General features: G+C 45.0%; 1 protein-coding gene across 9 annotated transcripts in view; it reads right to left on the bottom strand.

Moving 5' to 3' along the window:
* Positions 1 to 21,364, bottom strand: part of PICALM (phosphatidylinositol binding clathrin assembly protein) — an 82,976-nt gene that overhangs the window by 56,175 nt on the left and 5,437 nt on the right. For all 9 annotated transcript variants that reach the window (XM_075851415.1, XM_075851414.1, XM_075851413.1 and 6 more), the window contains exon 2: positions 5,090 to 5,232. In XM_075851415.1, the coding sequence (XP_075707530.1) occupies positions 5,090 to 5,232 (143 nt within the window). The remainder of the gene's footprint in view (positions 1 to 5,089; positions 5,233 to 21,364) is intronic.

Here is a 21,364-nt window from a genome sequence, read left to right on the forward strand (position 1 = left end):
GAAACCGGGAGACAAGCGGGGGACATTTCTTCCCTTATCTTAAAGCAGGAGGCTTAATTTTGCTAGGTGCCAATTGCAGTAAGAGAAGTGTGTGGGGGAGTGTGGGGGGGGGGGTTCTACTACATCCCAGACATAGCGAGGTCTGTCTGCCAGGTGAGACAACCCTTTTCATGTGACTTCTCGGAATAAGCTGCTAATGTGTGTACACGAGGAATAACTCTATTTATGGCCATTATATGACTTGTATTCTGCATTATTTAGCAGTTTTCCCCTCTGCAGGCTTGCTCTAATTCTCAGAGGACTTTGATCTAGTGGGCGGAGCCTAACTGCTATCAGGTCTGCTATACACTGCAGACAGAAGTGGAGAATCCTGCACGCTTATCTTTACACATTCATATATGTATATATATATATTATACTGCAGCACCATGGAGATTATACAGCAGTAATGAGCTGTGTAGCTGTGAATCCAGCAAAGGAGTGACATAGAAATCCTACCAGTAGCCGATCTCTTTCTAACTCTCCTTCTGCTCCCTCCTCCTGTCTACATAGACTTGTATTAGCAGGCAGTAAAGAGACACAACCCCACCTACTGCAGCCCGTTAATTCTGCTCTGTAACCAGGGACGGACTTTACTTGACCATAGGGGGTGGACCGCAAATTACAGGAAGGGAGACACCTAGTGGCAGTAACCTACACAGATTTTGCATGGATAAATAACTACATTTTAACAGTATGTAAATTACGAAGTTGATCTATATCAGGTATACTATTAGAGGAGCATAAGTGGTTTGAAAAGTTAGTGCCCATTTAAGTAACAAAGCACTAGTAAAGTTGTTTGGATGTAGACGTGTGGGGGTAGGGAGTCTGGGGGCCAATTTGTGTACAGAAAGAGCTCCTGAAAGAGAAACCCCTATATATTCACCTGTTGGCATCGATGGCCCAAATCCGACTGTCCCTTTAAACAGCATGTTATGTACGACACTACTTTTGGAGACAACAGGTTTTCTTTTTCGCGTCTTAAAAGCAAAGATTGAACAGTAATCATTTACAGGAAACAGAAACCGCTGCCGATCCTGGGTATCACCTGCGGGATTCAGCCAGCATTGTCATCTATTCTCTCTCGTATCTGAGACGATACACGAGGAATAAGCTGCTGAACGTTCACGAGACAGCAGCGAGGTGTGTCTACAAAGTGACGGGACAGTCAGGTGAGTAATGAAGGGAAGAAGCCTGACCTGTTCACCGATCACATTACATTCTGCCCCAACATCTACAGCAAGCTGAAGAAAGACTGCCCATATACCATAAGGAAAATAATACAATCTATGGAGACAGACCCTTAACCGACGGCTGCTACGGAGGAACACATGGATCAAATTTACCAGCCCAATCCCATTACCTCTAAAGAGAAGCGGTGCCTACCGAAACCTCATAGGCTGTTTGGCCAAGCTGAATGTGCATTGAAAATAAGAAGAAAAACTGAAATATTGCTGTTTGCGCACGGAGCACTCGCATCACGCTGACACTTCCGGTCACTTTTCATCTTGTGCTGTATACACTGGGGTACTAGTCACCTCATTATAGGGCAGGATTATAATAAAAGCAAACCCCACTATTATACAACTGGAGGCAAATAGCACAGGATCCAGCGATGACAACAGGTGAAGGACACAGCTCACCTCCCCCTTCCAGCACAGGTCACAGAGCATGCCCACAACGCACTCCCATAAAAGCCAATGAGTCGTGCAGCAAGGACATAACCTCATCACTGCTAGACTAGTGAACAACCAGCGGCTTACCGCAATATCCTCTCACACGGAAAGCCTACGTTACCAGTAAATAGTGACATATATATATATATATATAGACACTTCCCTGCACATCTCTCAGCAGCCGGCCCGTTGTCAGCAGGAAGCCCACAGAGCAGATTTACTAAGTAGATGTCGCTCAGTCAGGAATCATCCACAGACAGGTGTTTCCTCGAGTTCAGGACTAGTCATCACAATATCATCTACAGGCCTCGTGAATAATATTGTCAGTAAAGCAAAACCACCACCAATCAGATCACATCTCATTTTCATTCCAGCCCGGGAAAAACGAAAGATGAAATGAGAATGGCTGCTATGGGCGACTGACCGCGTGAGGCCCTGCGTACGCAATATTATTATTTTTTTTTTATATACAAGTGTTTCATATTTTTAAACCAGTACACCTCAATCCTCCAACAGCTGATCAGGAGGACAACAGTTCTAGGGTATTTGTTTACAGCCACATACATGACACGTCCGCCTCTTTACCATCGCTCTGCCTGGGCAAACGCGGCCACACACAGACGAATATTGAGCAAACCCGACAATTTTAGCAGTACCGGCCGACCAGCTAATGTGTGTTAAATATTCGGCCAACGTTCATACGGCAGATGTTGGGGGGGAGGGGGGGGGAAATCGGGCGCATTGAATTTTAACATGCCAAATTTCATTTGAGTTTTTTTGGGGTTTTTTTTTAAAGGGAGATAAGCCGGCGCCAAAAGATGTTAGGCAGCAGCTTCTTCCTCTCACCCCATTGGGAACACATGCTGTTCAGCTGACCTGTGCGTGTATGAGTACGGGGAGGTCTAGAGGAAGAATAGCTGTTGGCCATATGCTATGTATGGCCACCTTAAGAGCCGCAGTAATCCAGACAGTTCTAGAACAAGATTCATTGATTGACCTACGATCTGAAGAACATTTTGAGATACTGGTTGTGGATTTGAAAGTGTAATGAAACTTCATTTAATTTTTTTTTTACATGTCATAGTGACATATCAGAAGTTTTGATCGGTGGGGGTCTCAGCAGAGACCACCAATTGCTAAAACAAAGCGGCAGAAGCGCTCAGGTAAGCGATGTGCCACTTAGTTTCTGGCTTTCCTCGGAGCAGTGTACGGGTTCAATGGAAAGACAAATAGATCCGTACACTGCTCGCTTGGCTTCTTACCCTTTGTTTTAGCGATCGGTGGGGGTCTCATTAATCCCGATTTGTTGGCTCCCTCCCCCATGCACAGGGTGAGGCGGCAGCTGGACGTGGGTCTGCCATAAGGGACGACCCCTTTGTTTGGATGACTATATTATAGCGCAGAGACTAGAGGCTAATTAGGACTTGATGATTATCCCGCGGCGGGTGGTGTTGGGGTGAGGGGTTTCCAATCTATGATCAGCCCTGTTTACATTCCTCAAATCAAACAAATCTTCAATCAACTTCCCAGAGAATGAGGAGCTGCACCGCAAATAACACAACAACTTCCTTTGTTTTCTTCACCCTTGTGTGCTTTTAATTTACTGACAACCGAGCCCGAACATCAAAGCCACATCTATAAACAGTGCGAGGACGGAGCAGCAGCCGGGATATTATATCATACGGACCGAGCAGGAAACAGGCGCCAGTAATTGAAGACAGGGAAAGCTGGAGACTCTTTATGGAACAAGTTCTTGTTAACAGAATCTAAACTTCATCAGATATCGTTATGTCGTCCGGAGTGTTCTCCGTGTACCAGAAAAAGCACGGGAACATCAACTGCTTCACAATTAAGAAAATGACATTAAAAATATGGTCCTTCAGTCGTCATCTATCAAGTCGTTCAAATTCCATTCAATGGTTTCTTAATTTTATACGATTCTGGGAACGCTGGGTGTCACCAATGCGGATGCTAAGAGGTCGAGGAGGGCTGCACCCAGCTTTCTTAAAGGGGTTAATCGTAAATGATTTTATTGTATTGCTTATCCTTAGGATAGGTCATGAATAGAGAGCGGTGAGCCGCCAATTCTATCATAGCAGCGCCAGCATAATCGCTAAACCAGTCCCCAGTACGGCTCAGCGCCTGACGAAGGTCTCACGACCGAAACGTTGCACATGTAGCCACTGGCATAGATTGAAAAAAGAAAACATTGAAATAAATATACGCTAAATATTCCAAATGTGTGCCGAATACAATTCTTTCTAGGTCATCAATATGAGTTCGGTAGGGGTCCGACTCTCAGCACCCCAGCTGACTGAAGTGGCTGCGTAGTTTACTGCTTAATCCCAGTCACTTAAATGGGACCGGAAGTGCAATCCCAGGCACAGCCACTCCAGCTGTGTACGGCACGGTTCCTGTAAACTGGAAAAAAAGCTGCGGTGACAAATGCCATGGCCCCTTAAGTCAGCTGATCGATGGGGTACCAGGAATCGGACCCCCACCGATCTTATATTACCTATCCGAAGGACAGGCCATCAATAAAAAAAATGTCCCCTTTGAAGCCCTGAATGTCAGGTCTGCCTAACTTTCAGCAATGCTGTAGCAGAGAAGGTTCACAGGGTGATCCCAGCTTGACAACCACTGTTCAAGACCCCTTTTAGGACACACAAACGTCATGATTGGGAGAGAGCGGTTACCACAGTGGCTTTCCTCCCAATGCAGAAGAGACGTGCCGCTACCCACAGCTTCCACCATGTTAACCTGATCTTTAAGGGTTTAAGGCAGCCAGACCCACGGTAAGGAGACTGGGCAGCTATAGGAGAGGGAAAGTCCAATTAAGACAACACCTTTCAGGACTGGGTGACAACCACTGAGGAATATTATGGTTACAGCACCTATAACTGATTCATTGAAAAGTTCAAAAATGTTTCCATTATACTTTCTGTATCAATAACCCCCTGGTTTTCAAGATCTCTGCTTGCTGTCATTCAATTGTAACCTTCATTGTTTACTTCCAGAGGATGTAACTGTCCTGGGCAGATGATGATCACAAGTGCACGGCTTAACTACAGTTATCAAAGCTTTAACGTGTTCGACTCCCATTGATCAGCAGAACAAAGGGGCTGCTGTGCACTCTGCCCTTGAATGGGGCTGAGCTGCAGTGTAAAGCACAGCTCCATGAATGGAAGTGCCAATGTGCTGATCAGTGGGGGTTACAGGGACCTATCCTACGGATAAGCTACCAATGTGTTCTTAAAGAAAACCCCTGTAACTGGGATCGGCTGAAAAGGATTTTCAGTGTTTTTGTTTTTTTAATTAAGTGACTAATACCCAATATAGAACTTCTCCACAGGAAAGGTATAAACCACGCTTACCTCATTGCCATACACCATAAGGTGATGAGTGGTGATGAGAGACTTGAAGACCACCACCCAGCTACTGTTGGTCGTTCTTTCAAATAAAGTGTCCGCCAGTTGGGGGATGTTCACATTCATCTCATTCGTGCACTGGATCAAATCTGAAAGAGAACAACATAATTCTGTATTAAAATCGAAACTCGAAAATGACCCTGAAGAAATGCAAACAGCAGTCACATTACAAATAAACCCCTATGGTGCTTCCAAATCCTCAATGTCAGAGGTCGGTGGAGAAGGTCAGACAGGTCGGGGTTTATCCTTATTTCCAGTGGGATATGCAGTGAGCCCGTCCACCCCAGCACAGACAACCTGGACTCACCCCCACCAAAATCCATTAGGCCTCAGTAGCCAATATGAGGCTTCGTCAATTTAACATCAGCCCCTATGGAGATCCGGACAATTACCAGGCAGTATGGTATTTTGACAGGAAAGTGAACTGGGTTTTTCCAAACTATAAACGCCCGTTGGATAGGATCTGTAAAATGTCTAAATAATGGGGGTCCGAGTCGTACACTTTCTGTATCGACAATGGACTTTAAAGGGGGATTTGCAGTTTTGAATACATAAAGTTTTATCATCACTGTACGACGCGTTCCACAACTTTGTAATATACCTTTATGGCATAACGATCTTGTTGTCAGTGAATAGGAACATTCTTGTTTATATCCATTCAGACCGAATACTTCTCACAGCTGAGCGTTTGTTAAAATGGTATCGAGTCCCACCAACCCTCCGTGAGCAAAATATATCAGCAGTACAAATGTGTCTCCTGTCCTGATCGTTTGTTACAATGTATCAGACAGGTAACATGTATTAGGCCTAGTTCACGCCATTTTTTTCAGGCAGAAAAAAAAAATAAATCGGCCTCAGAATTGCTTCAGGAAATTTGAGGAAGATTTTTTTACTGGCAGCTTTTTTTCCACGTTTTCTGCCCGCGGCCATAATGCAAGGACCGCGGGCAGAAAAAAACTCAGCGAAAAAAGCTCAGAAGCTTCAATCAATGGGGGGCAATGACGGCCGATTTTTGCAGCGGATTCCGACGCGGTTTCCTTGTCAAAATCAGCACCGAAAAAACTCTCTGTGAGCTGACCCTAAGCCTGAGGTGCAGACGGTCTAGCTCTGAGGAGTGTCTAGATTGGAAACAATTCCATTAAATTCTCAGTACTGGGTCTGTACACGTTTTTAGCCTCGGGATACAAAACAAGCAATGTTCCCTTTCACCGACAACAAGCAGAGATCTTGAAATTGGTGTGGATATGTCAAATATTTATTAGAAAATTGCAAAATTCTTCATTATTCGCAGCTATAATTTTAGTTACATAGTGCCGCCTCTCCACTGGAAACAAGGGGGCAATGACCAAGTGTGACAGTCGCCGGGGGAGAAGGGTGGTTCTGCCTACAATTTCACGGGCAAGAAGTAAAAACACTGTGCCACACAATGTATTGCTCAATGCCAAGGAATGGGCGTAGACGTGGTAGGAGAACAGACAGTGTGTAAGCCTAAAAATAATACTACATACTTCTATAGAGATCCGGGCGAACTGCTTCACTTCTGTCATTCATTACACGATGAGGGAAGAGAGACATATCGGCCCCGGCAACCCTGAAAAACTGCGCAGCAATTCCACGATCATATGAAAACGTGCCGATTTGAGGTGAAATCATAAGCCAGTGCAGTATTCTAAGAATCGCGGCCGCACCTCGTTTGGACAGGAGCGAGTACGTGTGTCTGTACCCTAGAAAGTTCATAGAGTGGGAAAACAAAAGCTTCCGAAAGAAACCTATCCCTCTCTGGGATCGTGACGTGCGGGACCACCACCCCATACATTATCTGACAATAAAGCCGCACAAAAGACTTCCCTGAATCATAAAGGTAACCGCAGGGCAGTAACCATGATCTCGGACTTCTCATTACCGTCTCGGTAGCCTCCCAGCGCTATCATCTTTGGCCAATCTCCAATTACAATGGCCAGGAGACAAAACTTCCACAACGTTTACAAGGGACGACTCACTGGTTATTGGGACTTGTCCAAGATAGACAGATGGTACAGGGAGACACGAGGCACAGTATTAGATTTCTAGAAGATTTTTCCATTTTATATGGAGGTACAATATGGGGCTATAGGAGGCAATAGGCGCCATATTATGAGTCCACTCAAAATAATAAGGTAACATGCATGAAGCACCCAGTGAGTAATCTCCGCAGCATCTAAGAACAATTTAGAACACCAACCATAAATACAACAGCTCTTTTTGTCCCTCTCCCAGCAGGAAATCCCAGCACAATGTAAAGCACCAATCAGCAGCTGCATGTAACAGCAGCCTCATCTCTGTGTCTCCAGATTAAACTCCCCAAGTGCTTGTCATCAACCCCCACACCAGGAAACATTGAGGGTTAACCAGCAACAATTCAAGGTAACGGGTTGTGCGGTTTTGGTGCACGTTTCTTGATCGCACAGCACACAGGTGCTAATTTTACTGGCACCCCAATACCAAACACTCCCCTATTTAAAAAGAAATCTCTGGTCAAGTAATTAAAGGAGTTTTCCAGCTGATAACATGTTTTTGCTCATTTAAACATAAAGAGCTCCTTATATATAGATCGCCGCTGCGGCGGTCAGATGCGCAATTCCACCGTTCCCTGTTATCAGCACCAGGCAACTGATTAGATCAGTTCCGCCTTTTGATTGGTAGTCAGTGGTTACGACCAACCGTCCCTGGGTTAAACACGCACTAAGTAGTCGGTGCGTCAGACCATACCCGCTTGCGAGCAGCAAGATGTAGAGGAGTAAGGGAGGGGCTCTGGCTGCACATGATGTTTTTGGCCTACCTATTGGAATCCCCTCTGGAAGAACGACGGAGTAGCATTATCACGTGACTGGCATTGATAATGGTGGAACGGGGTGGAATGGTGCATCTGACCACCGGAGCAGCCACCTTTATGTAAGGGCCAGCAAAAACCTTTTATGAGCTGGAATCCCCTTTAATGGTAACACTCTGGGCAATGTGGGCTTCTTTATCCAAATACCAAAATGAAGTCCAACTAGTAGAGCAGTTTGGATGACCCTTTCACATACATCCAGAACATAAATACTGCTGTCAGGAGGAAGGCAGATGCACACATCCATTCAATGACAGCAAGATCGTTTTCTCAATTATCAATATTTTAGGCCCTATGGATATCTGGCCGGCCCTGCTGTAATCTGGAAAACGTGTTCTGTTCTAAGGATCAGGGGAAAAGATAAGCAATCACCTTAATACATCACTAAGTAGAGATGACATTAACCCTTTAAAGTAGCAATCACTAATCTACTTGTAATTTCTAGCAGTGAAATTATGCCATAAAGAACATCCCGGAATGCCAGAACTATCTAAGACTTTAACGGTTATGTACACCTTTAAAAAACGTATCTTGCGTTATACAACCTTTGTATCCTGCGCTGAGACCTCAATCTGTCAGGTCAGTGGAACAGATGGGTTCAGGGTCAGCGGGCCCTGCGTGTCTCCGACAATCAGGATTGAGCGGTTATCGATCACATCGAAGTTTATGGTAACAGATGGATTCTGCGTGTCAGAGACACGCCAACACGGAGCCCATCAGTGCCGCTGACCTGACGGATTCAGGACTCTGCGCAAGATATAGCTGCTCTGTATACAGGATACAAAGCAGCTGTACCTCAAAGTCAAAATAATTTTTAATAAAATGTAATAAAGTTGCACAAATCACACTGATACATTTAAAGGGAAGGTGTCGCGAAAAATTTGTTTTTATATGTTATTAAAATACATTTTATTTATGTTTTTGTGTTGTACTTTTTTCTTTTTTATAACTTTTACTTCTCTATGGGGGCTGCCATTTTTTTTTTCATCTCTTTATGTGTCGATTAACGACATACAGAGATGGAATACGGCACATACAACCCCATAGAGAATGCGAACGGGAGCCGTTCCATTCACTATAGTGTACGCCGTCTGTGTAGGAAGGTCTTCGGCCGAGCGACATCCGGTGCCATTTTCATGTGGACCGGAAGTCGCGGCCGGACAGTAAAATTACTACTTCCGGTCGCGGCTTCCGTCCATATGTTCAGAAGCAAGGACTAGGAGCGGACGGAGCAGGTAAGTTATGTTTGTGTGTATATATTCGCGTTATACTGTGTGATTACCACTGTATCTAATCCTCCTACACATTCGCTCAAAAAATGGCGACAGTGTAGGTTTGAACATTCAACCCCCTTCTTTCTCCAATTTTCCAGCATAAAGCAATGAGGTTGCTTTACCACATGCCAATGCTGCAATTTTGGGAATTGCTCCCTCTAGTGACCAGCACATGGAAATGTTATAAATTAGAATCTAATTTATAATATTTCCTGACTTGTGAAAAAATTAAAAACATTAGAACAATGTGTAATCATTTATATACTAACAGTTTAACGTTAAAAAAAAATTTATAGCGACACATTCCCTTTAAAGAAAAATAAAAAGTTTTCAAAAACACATAGCCTTAAAGAGGTCCTCTAATTTGTCCTCATAGTTGTGATATAGGAGAGCAATGAATTTGCTCCAACTTATAGGTTAAAATTCAGAGATATGGGGTTTATTACCTTATGTAGGGTCATATAGCAGTGATGTGTACGAAGATCAATGTGCGGCAGTAAATATACACCCGGCCCCGCAGCTGTGGGCCTCAAGATACAAGCTTAAGGTATTAGGCCCTTTTCACACAGTTTTTTTTGCATCTGCCGCAGAAATTCTGAGGCAGATTTTAAACTACCTGCGCATTTTTTTCCATGTTTTTTGCCCGCGGCCAGTGAACCTAATCCAAGGACCACAGGCAAAAAGTGCAGCTATAAAAACGCTCAGAAACAAGCGCCACAGGTTTTTTTCTGCCTACCATTAATTTCAATGGGAGGTAAGAGGCAGAAACCGTGGCAATAAAGTACCTGCCCCGGTGACCTTATCACAGGGGGGGATCTCCGAGCATTTAGCAGAGACCACAGCAGAGGAAATGTCATATTACATGGTGTCCATTCAAATCAAGGGGTAACTATTTTAGGGGTCAGCAACCTTTGGCACTCCAGCTGTTGTAAAACGACAATTCCCAGCATGTCCGGACAACCTTTGGATGGAATAATAAAGCATTTGGCTGTCAGGACATGCTTGGAGTTGTAGTCTCACAACAGCTGGAATGCCGAAGGTTGCGGACCATGTAATACATGTTGGTGTTGAGTCCACTAGTGCGGCCTCTGCAGAAGCTCTGATGCCCAAAGTGGGGGACACTATGACGTTCATGTGCCCTAAAAGCCAGGCAACAAGTACTGGCATAGACGTCAGTAGAACGCAACCAGAGGAGCTAAAGGGGCATTCCCATCTTAGAAATAGATAGCATATCCACAAGATTAGCCATAGATGTCGGATACATGCGGGGCCCAACTCTGGGACCAGCACCTACATCAAGAATGGGGGTCATGGTGTGGCGGCCACTGGAAGCAGATTCCAAGCAGCGACTAGTGGAGAGAGGGGCGCAGCTCTCTCCATTCTGTTCTACGGGAGTTATGGAAGTAGCCGAGCACGCTAGTTCTATCAGAAATGTATAACTTGTGGATATGCCATAAATGTCTAAGATAAGAATACCCCTTTAATGTCAGCAGATTTCTAGACACATTGGGACAAATTTATGAAAACTGGTGAAAGCGAAAAGTGGAGAATGAGAGTTGTAACCAGAGTATTGGTAAATCTGCTCCACTGGCTCCTGGGATGTCTCCAGTCTGATTCATTACATGGCTTATTCCAAGCTATCACCCCGGACATGATGACGTCACCACGTTCTCCAGGCAAGTCTTTCTTCCTGCCTCAATTACAAAATGTATCTACGCGGAACTACTTCTCAATACCGAGATATCAGTCCCTTCATTGAGTAATACACAGACCGGCTGTTATGTGGACTGACGGTCAGTGACATCATGCGTAGAGAAGCAGCTGTCAACCTGGAGACCCACATCTTGGCTAATGCTTAATCATCAACTTCCCAAAATCAAGAACAGCATAAAACCAAACAACGCAGATGTCCCATGAAGGAGGAAGCAGGTCACCCTATATATATTAGATCGTAGAACAAGTCCTCACTGACAACACACAAGAGTAACGCTTCCATAGTCTGAGGGGTCACTGTGCAGGTGTCAAAAACCTTTCTAAGGGGTTTTCCAGTTTGATCCAAATCAAGCTGAATTACTGTATAAATTCAGAAAACGTTTGACATGTCATAGTGACATGTTAGAAGTTTTGATCGGCGGGGGTCCGAGCACTGAGACCTCCACCAATCACTAAAACGAAGTGCTTGGATGAGTGCTGCGCTGCTTTGTTTCTGATCGCTTTTTCCTGAGCGGTGTACGGGATCAATAGAAAGTCTGTAATCCACTTGCTCGGCTTTCCGAGGAAAGGCGATTAGAAACGAAGCAGGGCATCGCTCAGCCGAGCGCCTCTGCCGCTTCGTTTTACCCATTGGTGGGAGGCTCAGTGCTCGGACCGCCACCGATCAAAGCTTCTAACATGTCACTATGACATTTAAAAGTTTTTTTGAAAATTTAGTTACCCTTTAAACACCTTTCAAATAGACTCACTGTTCAAGATCTCTGCTTGCTGTCAGTGAGTGAGAACACTGGTTTACATTAAGAAGCTGCAAAGGTATCTACATAGTCCTGCTCTCAGCTGAGAAATGGATTGTATCCAATTGAGACAATGCGCTGTGAGCTGCACAAACCTCTCTGGTAGTTGGCTACAGCATCAGGATAGAGTCCAGGCTGTTTAGGGTGTATTCAGTGTGGTTTTGCAGCATTTTTTCTTTTTTTTTTGAAGCGCGGCTTAAATCTGCACTGCAAAAAACGTTTGTCATTTTACGGCTTATCCACAGTTTTGCAGTTCGCATGAAAACTGCAGCAAAACCGTGGCAAAACCTCCCAGTGTGAATATAACCTTCGCTCACAGAGCATTGTCTAGACTAGTTATAATTGTAACCACTTCTCAGCTGAGAGCAGGACTAGGTATGTACAGGGTTTGCTGCCTGTGAACGTAAACAAGAGTGTTCTCATTCACTGACAGCAAACTAATACCTTGAAAATAGTGAGATGTTGAAACACAAAGACAGAAATCTATTAAGACTGGCTTGTCAAATGCCAGTCCCAAAATATTTAATGTTGGCGGAAAATGCGCCAAATATATTAAGCCCAGATTTTGCATGATTTTTTTAAGCCAAAACCGGAGTTGTATACAGGAGAGCAAACCTATAAGACCTCCCTTTATGTTTAGGTTCCGTTCCTAGTTTGGGATAAAAAAAAAAAAAAAACAACAACTGCAACATCTCCAGCAAATCTGCACTGTGTGAACAAGGCCTAAGGCAACATGCACATGTAGTGGTGCTAGAAAGCAGCTACATCCATACATAGGGAGTCAGATAAAGCACAGCACATTTTTTTCTATCGAATTCATAACGAATCCAACCTCCGTATGAAGTCAGAAGCTTAGAGAAGTACAGTGGAGCTTCTATATACCTCTATGGCAGCGCTACGTGAGCGCTAAGATGTACAGATTGAGCCAGCGCAGAGGAATCGGATCATCACCAGAACGTACGTATGCACTTTCTACAGACAGAACCTGGTTTGTCACAGCGCATAAGTCAATGATTCCTGCTCTCCACAAGGCACTTTTTTTTGTCTTTTTTTAACTGCAATTCTTCATTTTGCTCCTTTTCCCCACTTATTTCAGTAAACACATGCAAGCTGTGCCAAAGAGCAGCCCAAGTCATCTTCAGCGGAAGCGTCAGCAGCCAAGATCCCGACAATAACCATCTGCTGAGGGAGAAATATTCACATACATGCGAGTGACTGCTGAAGGATTTATAGATAGAAACCTGGAGAGTGGAGCCTGCTGCAGCGAGGAGACCCCCAGCACCCCCGCGTTACTATAATGGGGGTGTCTTTCCTGCCTCCGTTCTGTAACCTGCTCCCTATAGCACAGGGATACGCACACCTCAGCACCAAGAAATGGTCTGCTGGCCATGAACCTGATTATAGGGATATTTCGATTAATGCCTATGGAAGTTCTTATCTCCGCGCTACTGAACAAGATTGCTGGTACTTACTGGCACCTCAAGTCCTTGCCTTATGGAGCAGCGCTCCCTCAATGTAGCCAATCAGGCAGCTTCTGAGCCATATACAAGTGTATATAATAATAATATAAGTGTATCGAATATGTTGGCACTATATAAATAAAGATTATTATTATACAGACTGGGGCCCTCTGGTTGTAGGAGACGCTCACAGATTTGGATAAAATATGTGGGGGGGGGGGGGGCAATCAAAGGACATCTAGAAAAGGCACCACAGCGATTATAAACATTAAAGTGAAACTCTGGGCAAAAACAATAAATTGCCGTTCAGCCCGCCATAGTGCTGTACAGAAGTGGCCGTCTGGCGCTGCGTTCCCCGGCTGCCGTCAGTCGTGTTGCTGGGATTACAGCCGTTTATACTCAATGGCAGGGACCGGAAAGTTGCTTTGTGTCAAAACCGCATTCTGACTGGCGAGAGTAAATCGGCTGAAATGTGGCACCGTCTTTGCCTTTGTACCTGGCATCCATACCCCACCACACCAATACATGGCAATTGTCCCAAATTTGCCAGGACTCTCCCAAATAGGCAGAGACAATATCGGCAAGTTTTTGTCCGGGGCATGTTCTGGTAACTGTCCCCTATTGCATAAACTTCCCCAACTACACCTGCCGCCGCATTATCACCATTTATTTAACCTCTCCTCCTCTGAGTCAGGACGTTGTATGCGCGATCAGAAAACGTCCTCACGCTGAAAGGCGTCAGGACCCAGTGCTACACCCTGAGGTGAAGAGGACCTGACTCAGAAGAGGGGAGGGTAAGTATATGTCTGCTGGGGCCCTGTATCTAAGCCTATCACGTATGATACGGTATACTGGAGCCCTGTATCTAAGCCCATCATGTGTAATACTCTGTTGGGGTCTGTATCTAATCCTATCACGTATGATACGGTCTGCTGGAGCCCTGTATCTAAGCCCATCATGCGTAATACGGTCTGTTGGGGTCGGTATCTAATCCTATCATGTGGGATACTGTCTGCTGAGCTGCTGTATCTAAGCCTATCATGTGTAATTTAAGTTAATAACCAAATGGACACCATCGGGTCACCCCCACATATCAACTAGTGCCTTGCCGGGCAACCTGGTGGCAGAGGGGTTAACTGTGATGGGAAGAACTCTGGCTGGAGAGGGGTAACCGGCATTCTCCAATTCTGACCAGTCCTGATCACATGCCACCCATCACCACCAGCGGTATATACAGCGCCCGTCCCCTGTACACACTGTAACGTTGTCAATTACCAGGTCGGATTATCGGCATTACAGGTTAGTTAAACCTGGGTCCATTCTTTGATGGCTTTTTTCCCCACAAACGGCGCCACATCTGTCCACAGGTCGGGTTTGGTATTGTCCATTCTGTTTGATGGAGCGAAGCTGCAATACAACACACAACCTGTTGACAGGTGTGGTGCGGTTTTTGGAAGAAAGCAGCCATGTTTTTATAATCTTGTACAACCACTAAATCTCACCCATTTGGGAATGTTTTCACGATCCCCCTTCCTTATGTGTTATAGAAATAGATTTTTCCAACATTGTTTTTTTTTGTGTGTGAAAAAAGTCAAGGGACAAAACCCAAAGACGCACCCCGATTGGTCTGGATAACCAAAGTGCCCCATGAAAACCATTTTAAATGTTACCAACTATGCAACACATGAATCCCAAAGCCCCCCTGCCGACAGTCCACGCAAAAATGTCCCACAAAACTACCCAGTAACGACGCTTTTTAGGCAAATCTATAACCACCCAGCCTCTCTGGTCCAGTTTGTGGGACAATCCCAAGAAAACAGGAGTGTTTGGAGGGTATGAGCATACAAGTGCCGGCTCCACACACCTGGTACAGGACTTCTGCGGTTCGGTGTCAGTTTTTAGCATGTGCGCACCTGCAGAGGGGATTTCATTCTCCCCCTCCCCCATCATTACCTGGATAAACAGTAATCGTGGAATCTGCACAGAAAACTTTTTTGGCTGCGGTGTGAAGAAACACGCAAACACACAAGATCGGAGCAATGTCCACGCCACACACGCTGCTGCAGGGGACATTGATCTGCATGTGAAAGATAAAGGAGCAGTTCAGTTCACAAGGTAAGCACTGCCAGCTACATACCAGCGCTCCTGTGCCACCGTCACCCGCACTATATCATGGGAACTGCACAGGACGCTCCTGAGCAACATAAACTGCTGACCGTGCTCTACACCATGTTGGCTGATCAGTCAGAGGTGAAACCGCGAGCAGATAAGGATGGAAACACTGTCCATGCCCCTACTGGAGGTGTTCACGGTCAAGGTCACAGATTATCTGCATGTTGGTTCATTTCAGGGTCAGTACAGCCTTGTCTCTTCTAACCGAATGCAATGAGGAAATGTTATCTGACAACCAGTAATCACACAATGTAGAGCTGCTCTATCTGTACCTGTGCTGCCTGTGACATGAAGGAAACAATGGTCACCCCTCCCTCCCCCCCCCCCCCTGCAATAGCTGCTCTAAGGGTTGAAGGAGTCCATAATATTTTTTATTCCAGAGCTTCACTCACTATTCTGCTGGTGGAGTCACTGTGTACATACATTACATTACTTATCCTGAGTTACATCCTGTATTGTACTCCGGAGCTGTACTCTCTATTCTGCTGGTGGAGTCACTATGTACATACATTACATTACTTATCCTGTACTGATCCTGAGTTACATCCTGTATTATACTCCAGAGCTGCACTCACTATTCTGCTGGTGGAGTTACTGTGTACATACATTACATTACTTATCCTGTACTGATCCTGAGTTACATCTAGTATTATACTCCAGAGCTGTACTCCGTATTCTGCTGGTGGAGTCACTGTGTACATACATTACATTACTTATCCTGTACTGATCCTGAGTTACATCCTGTATTGTACTCCGGAGCTGTACTCTCTATTCTGCTGGTGGAGTCACTATGTACATACATTACATTACTTATCCTGTACTGATCCTGAGTTACATCCTGTATTATACTCCAGAGCTGCACTCACTATTCTGCTGGTGGAGTCACTGTGTACATACATTACTTATCCTGTACTGATCCTGAGTTACATCCTGTATTATACTCCAGAGCTGCACTCACTATTCTGCTGGTGGAGTCACTGTGTACATACATTACTTATCCTGTACTGATCCTGAGTTACATCCTGTATTATACTCCAGAGCTGCACTCACTATTCTGCTGGTGGAGTCTCTGTGTAAATACATTACTTATCCTGTACTAATCCTGAGTTATATCCTGTATTATACTCCAGAGTTGCAATCACTATTCTGCAGGTGGATGGAGTCACTGTGTACATACATTACATTACTTATCCTGTACTAATCCTGAGTTACATCCTGTATTATACTCCAGAGTTGCAATCACTATACTGCAGAGCACCAGCTGCATTTAAAATTCTGCAAGCTTCAGAGCAGAAATCTCTGAACATTCACTACTTGTTCTGGGAAACTTCCTCTTTACACCAGGCACTGTGCAGTAATCAGATGTAGGAAACATGAATTCCCCCCCTCGAATTATGAGAATAAAACTAAACTGTTAGAGGTTGTGTCAGTCAAGTAGCTTGCATATTGATTCCTATTACGTCCAGCAGAATAGTGAGTGCAGCTCTGGAGTAGAAGGGTCAGTTCACACAGAATTTTTTGACACGTCTTTTGACGCGTGAGCGGAAAAACCGTCTCTCGAGAAAAAGAAGCGACATGCCCTATCTTCGGGCATTTACGTCTCTGACCTCCCATTGACATCAAGGAGAGGCAGAGAAAGCGTATTTTGCGGTGTTTTTGCTCATCGGCGCTCAATGGCCGCGGGCGAAAAACGCGGCAAACGGCGTGCAGTCAGATCAAAATCTTAAGAATTTTGAGGCAGAATTTTGTACCTGCAAAAAACGGTGTGAACATACCCTAATACAAGCTGTAACTCAGGATCAATACAAGATAATTTATCTAACATACTTACAAAGTGACTCATCTTTACGTGGAACATCTCTATATATAAACTATGAGGTGGCGTTCAAAGGTGAACATCCACATTAAACTAGAGTTCAGGGGTGCTGCCCACTTCTGCCATCCTGTGATGACGGAAAGGACGCTCCTCGTGAAGTATCAACTGGCTATCTAATTCTGCAAGGTGAAGTAATCCCTGTATTGAACTCCTTACTTTGCTTGAGGGCCTATAAATCAAGTGCTCACCCACCGGCCTAACCCTTCATGGACAACTTACAGATGCCTAGTAAAGAATGACAGCTTGTTATGTTCCACACATTGCCAAATTCCCATCATCGGCTCAGGGACTTCAGGTGGACTACACACAATACATTGATGGTTACAGGAGGGATGAACACCCCCTGTACCGTGGTAAAAACAGAACAGCAGAGACGCTGGAGGTGCTCAGGACATCTCAGCCTCCGGACACAAGGGGAGGTAGAGACCCTCAGGACCCAGGCATAAGACGGCACTACGTACAGAGATCAGAGATGGGTGTGATGGTTCCTTGTTTTTCTACCACAGGAAAGTAGCCGCCCGGCTGACTCATGAGAACAGACTGAGCTTGTGGGCATATAGAATAAATGTATGCGGCTCAGACGTCTAGACCCAGGAATGGTCCTGGGTCTAAATGCTCTTTTATACCGGCCAAAGATCGGGCGAACGCTCATTCCAGATCATTGCTCCGTGGAACTACTGTCCCGTACTGAAAACATGATTACAGTACGGGACAGTTGTCCTGCAGCGAGGCAGGGACTCCTAGCGTCGTACATAACTATGATGCTAGGAGCCCGGCTCCCTGCACTGCGTTCGGTCCGGGACTTGCGGCCGAAATACGTTCCATCCATTACGGACGTAATGACCTCGTGTGAATCCACCTTAAAGAGGCTCTGTCACCAGATTTTGCAGCCCCTATCTGCTATTGCAGCAGATCGGCGCTGCAATGTAGATTACAGTAACGTTTTTATTTTTAAAAAACGAGCATTTTTGGCCAAGTTATCACCATTTTTGTATTTATGCAAATGAGGCTTGCAAAAGTCCAAGTGGGTGTGTTTAAAAGTAAAAGTCCAAGTGGGCGTGTATTATGTGCGTACATCGGGGCGTGTTTACTACTTTTACTAGCTGGGCGTTGTGTATAGAAGTATCATCCACTTCTCTTCAGAACGCCCAGCTTCTGCTAGATCACGCTGTGACGTCACTCACAGGTCCTGCATCGTGACGGCCACATCGGCAGCAGAGGCTACAGTTGATTCTGCAGCAGCATCAGCGTTTGCAGGTAAGATCGACTTACCTGCAAACGCTGTTGCTGCTGCAGAATCAACTGTAGCCTCTGGTGCCGATGTGGCCGTCACGATGCAGGACCTGTGAGTGACGTCACAGATCTGCACTGTCACAAGCTGGGCGTTCTGAAGAGAAGTGGATGTTACTTCTCATCAGAGCGCCCAGCTAGTGAAAGTATTAAAAACGCCCCGATGTACGCACATAATACACGCCCACTTGGACTTTTACTTTTAAACACACCCACTTGGACTTTTGCAAGCCTCATTTGCATAATTACAAAAATGGTCATAACTTGGCCAAAAATGCTCGTTTTTTTAAAATAAAAACGTTACTGTAATCTACATTGCAGCGCCGATCTGCTGCAATAGCAGATAGGGGCTGCAAAATCTGGTGACAGAGCCTCTTTAAGTATACATGCACAGGTTGCATATTTTGCTGCGGAAAATATGCACCAAAACTGCAGCAATAAATACAAAATTCGCAGGTAAAAACGACTCCTAATCGTGCGTTTTTCGGTGAAGTTTATACGTTTTGATAGGGTTTTTGGCGCGATTATCCTCAGCACCAGGCAGATACAATTCGCAAGCGGAAATGCAAGATAAATGGATATGCTGCAGATTCTAAAATACGCACCGCAGGTCAATTCCCGTCCCGAAAAATACTGCCGCGTGTACATGAGATTTCCTGGAACCTCATTACTATGCTGGTACTGTAGTACGCTGCGGATTTGCCACATGGAAATCCGCGCAGCAAAACCGCACGTAATATGCATCATGTGCATTCAGCCTAAGGTTAAGTTTACATAGGGCGGATACGCTGTGTAAAAGTACACGGGGTATCCGCCCTGGCAGCCGCAACAAACTATGGTGACGTTTTTCGGCCAAAACATCTGCTGCGGAAAACTGCACGTAAAAGAAAAAAAAAAGTTTCATACTTCCGCGTCCCCCTTTGTTGAAATCTCATCCACACGGCTGCTTCTGTATTATGCTGCGGATTTTTCGAATCCAAATCCGGTACGTGTGACCTTACCCTAAGAGTGGTTTAACATGGGAAGATTTTGTACCTCTTAACAAGTGCTGATCAACGATTTCAAGTCGACCGCTCCATTCATTTCTATGAGGCTTTTGACCACTATCTTGGGCATCCCCATAGAAACGCATGGAGTGGTGGCCGAGCATGCGCACTACTGCTCTACTCCTATAGGGCTCTCAGGAACGGCAAGGTCGGCCCATTCTCATGATCGGTGGGGAGTCCCAACATTCGGACCCCTACCGATCAGATATTTATCACCTATCCTAATTATGGGAAAACCCCTTTAATACAATTCCTCGTCTCCGTACAGTTTGCATATTGTGAGCAGCACATTCACGCTCTACACATTTTTTGGGTAACAAATGACGCGATTAGCTGACAAATGAGCGTTTGCTTCGTTTAGTGCAAACATGAGAGAGTCTGGTTCTTGCAGTCGTAATACAGGCGTTATAATACGGACATATTTCTGCTATTCGAAACTGGCCTAATAGTTTGACTCAATTATATGCGTCATTCCACGTGAAGAAAGTTAAGGAAGGTTCACACTGTGCATCTTTAGCATGTGTTTTTTTTTTTTTGGTAGATCACCTTCCATGTCCCTCAATGGGAGTTCACCAACCAAAACAAAAATATGCATTCTGAAAACGCAACAAAAAACACGTAGTGTGAACCCAGCCTTACAAGGGGGTCGTCTGGGCAGCTGAAGACAGGGGTGGCATTAAAGAGGCTCTGTCACCAGATTTTGCAACCCCTATCTGCTATTGCAGCAGATCGGCGCTGCAATGTAGATTACAGTAACGTTTTTATTTTTAAAAAACGAGCATTTTTGGCCAAGTTATGACCATTTTTGTAATTATGCAAATGAGGCTTGCAAAAGTCCAAGTGGGTGTGTTTAAAAGTACAAGTCCAAGTGGGCGTGTATTATGTGCGTACATCGGGGCGTTTTTAATACTTTTACTAGCTGGGCGCTGTGAAGAGAAGTAACATCCTCTTCTCTTCAGAACGCCCAGCTTGTGACAGTGCAGATCTGTGACGTCACTCACAGGTCCTGCATCGTGACGGCCACATCGGCAGCAGAGGCTACAGTTGATTCTGCAGCAGCATCAGCGTTTGCAGGGAAGATCGACTTACCTGCAAACGCTGATGCAGAATCAACTGTAGCCTCTGGTGCCGATGTGGCCGTCACGATGCAGGACCTGTGAGTGACGTCACAGATCTGCACTGTCACAAGCTGGGCGTTCTGAAGAGAAGAGGATGTTACTTCTCATCAGAGCGCCCAGCTAGTGAAAGTATTAAAAACGCCCCGATGTACGCACATAATACACACCCACTTGGACTTGTACTTTTAAACACACCCACTTGGACTTTTGCAAGCCTCATTTGCATAACTACAAAAATGGTCATAACTTGGCCAAAAATGCTCGTTTTTTAAAAATAAAAACGTTACTGTAATCTACATTGCAGCGCCTATCTGCTGCAATAGCAGGGGTTGCAAAATCTGGTGACAGAGCCTCTTTAATATTCAGGGCCTCGTGCACACGGTTGTGTTGTACGAGTCCATACAGCTCCATTAAAACGTACGGTGCCTCTGCACGAGGTCACACTGAGCGATGACGTACAAATGTCTATTCGGAAACAGCTTTTAATGCAGAAATAAATCGGATGCCTTCTGCTCACATTTCCCGTCCAAACACAATTAAAAAGAAACCCTATAAAATAACTTCTTCCAGTCTCTGCCGGAAAATCACACTTAATAGGATCAAAAATTG

This window comes from Rhinoderma darwinii, chromosome 2 (genome assembly GCF_050947455.1).
Source record: "Rhinoderma darwinii isolate aRhiDar2 chromosome 2, aRhiDar2.hap1, whole genome shotgun sequence".
In the NCBI taxonomy this organism is placed as follows: Eukaryota; Metazoa; Chordata; class Amphibia; order Anura; family Rhinodermatidae; genus Rhinoderma; species Rhinoderma darwinii.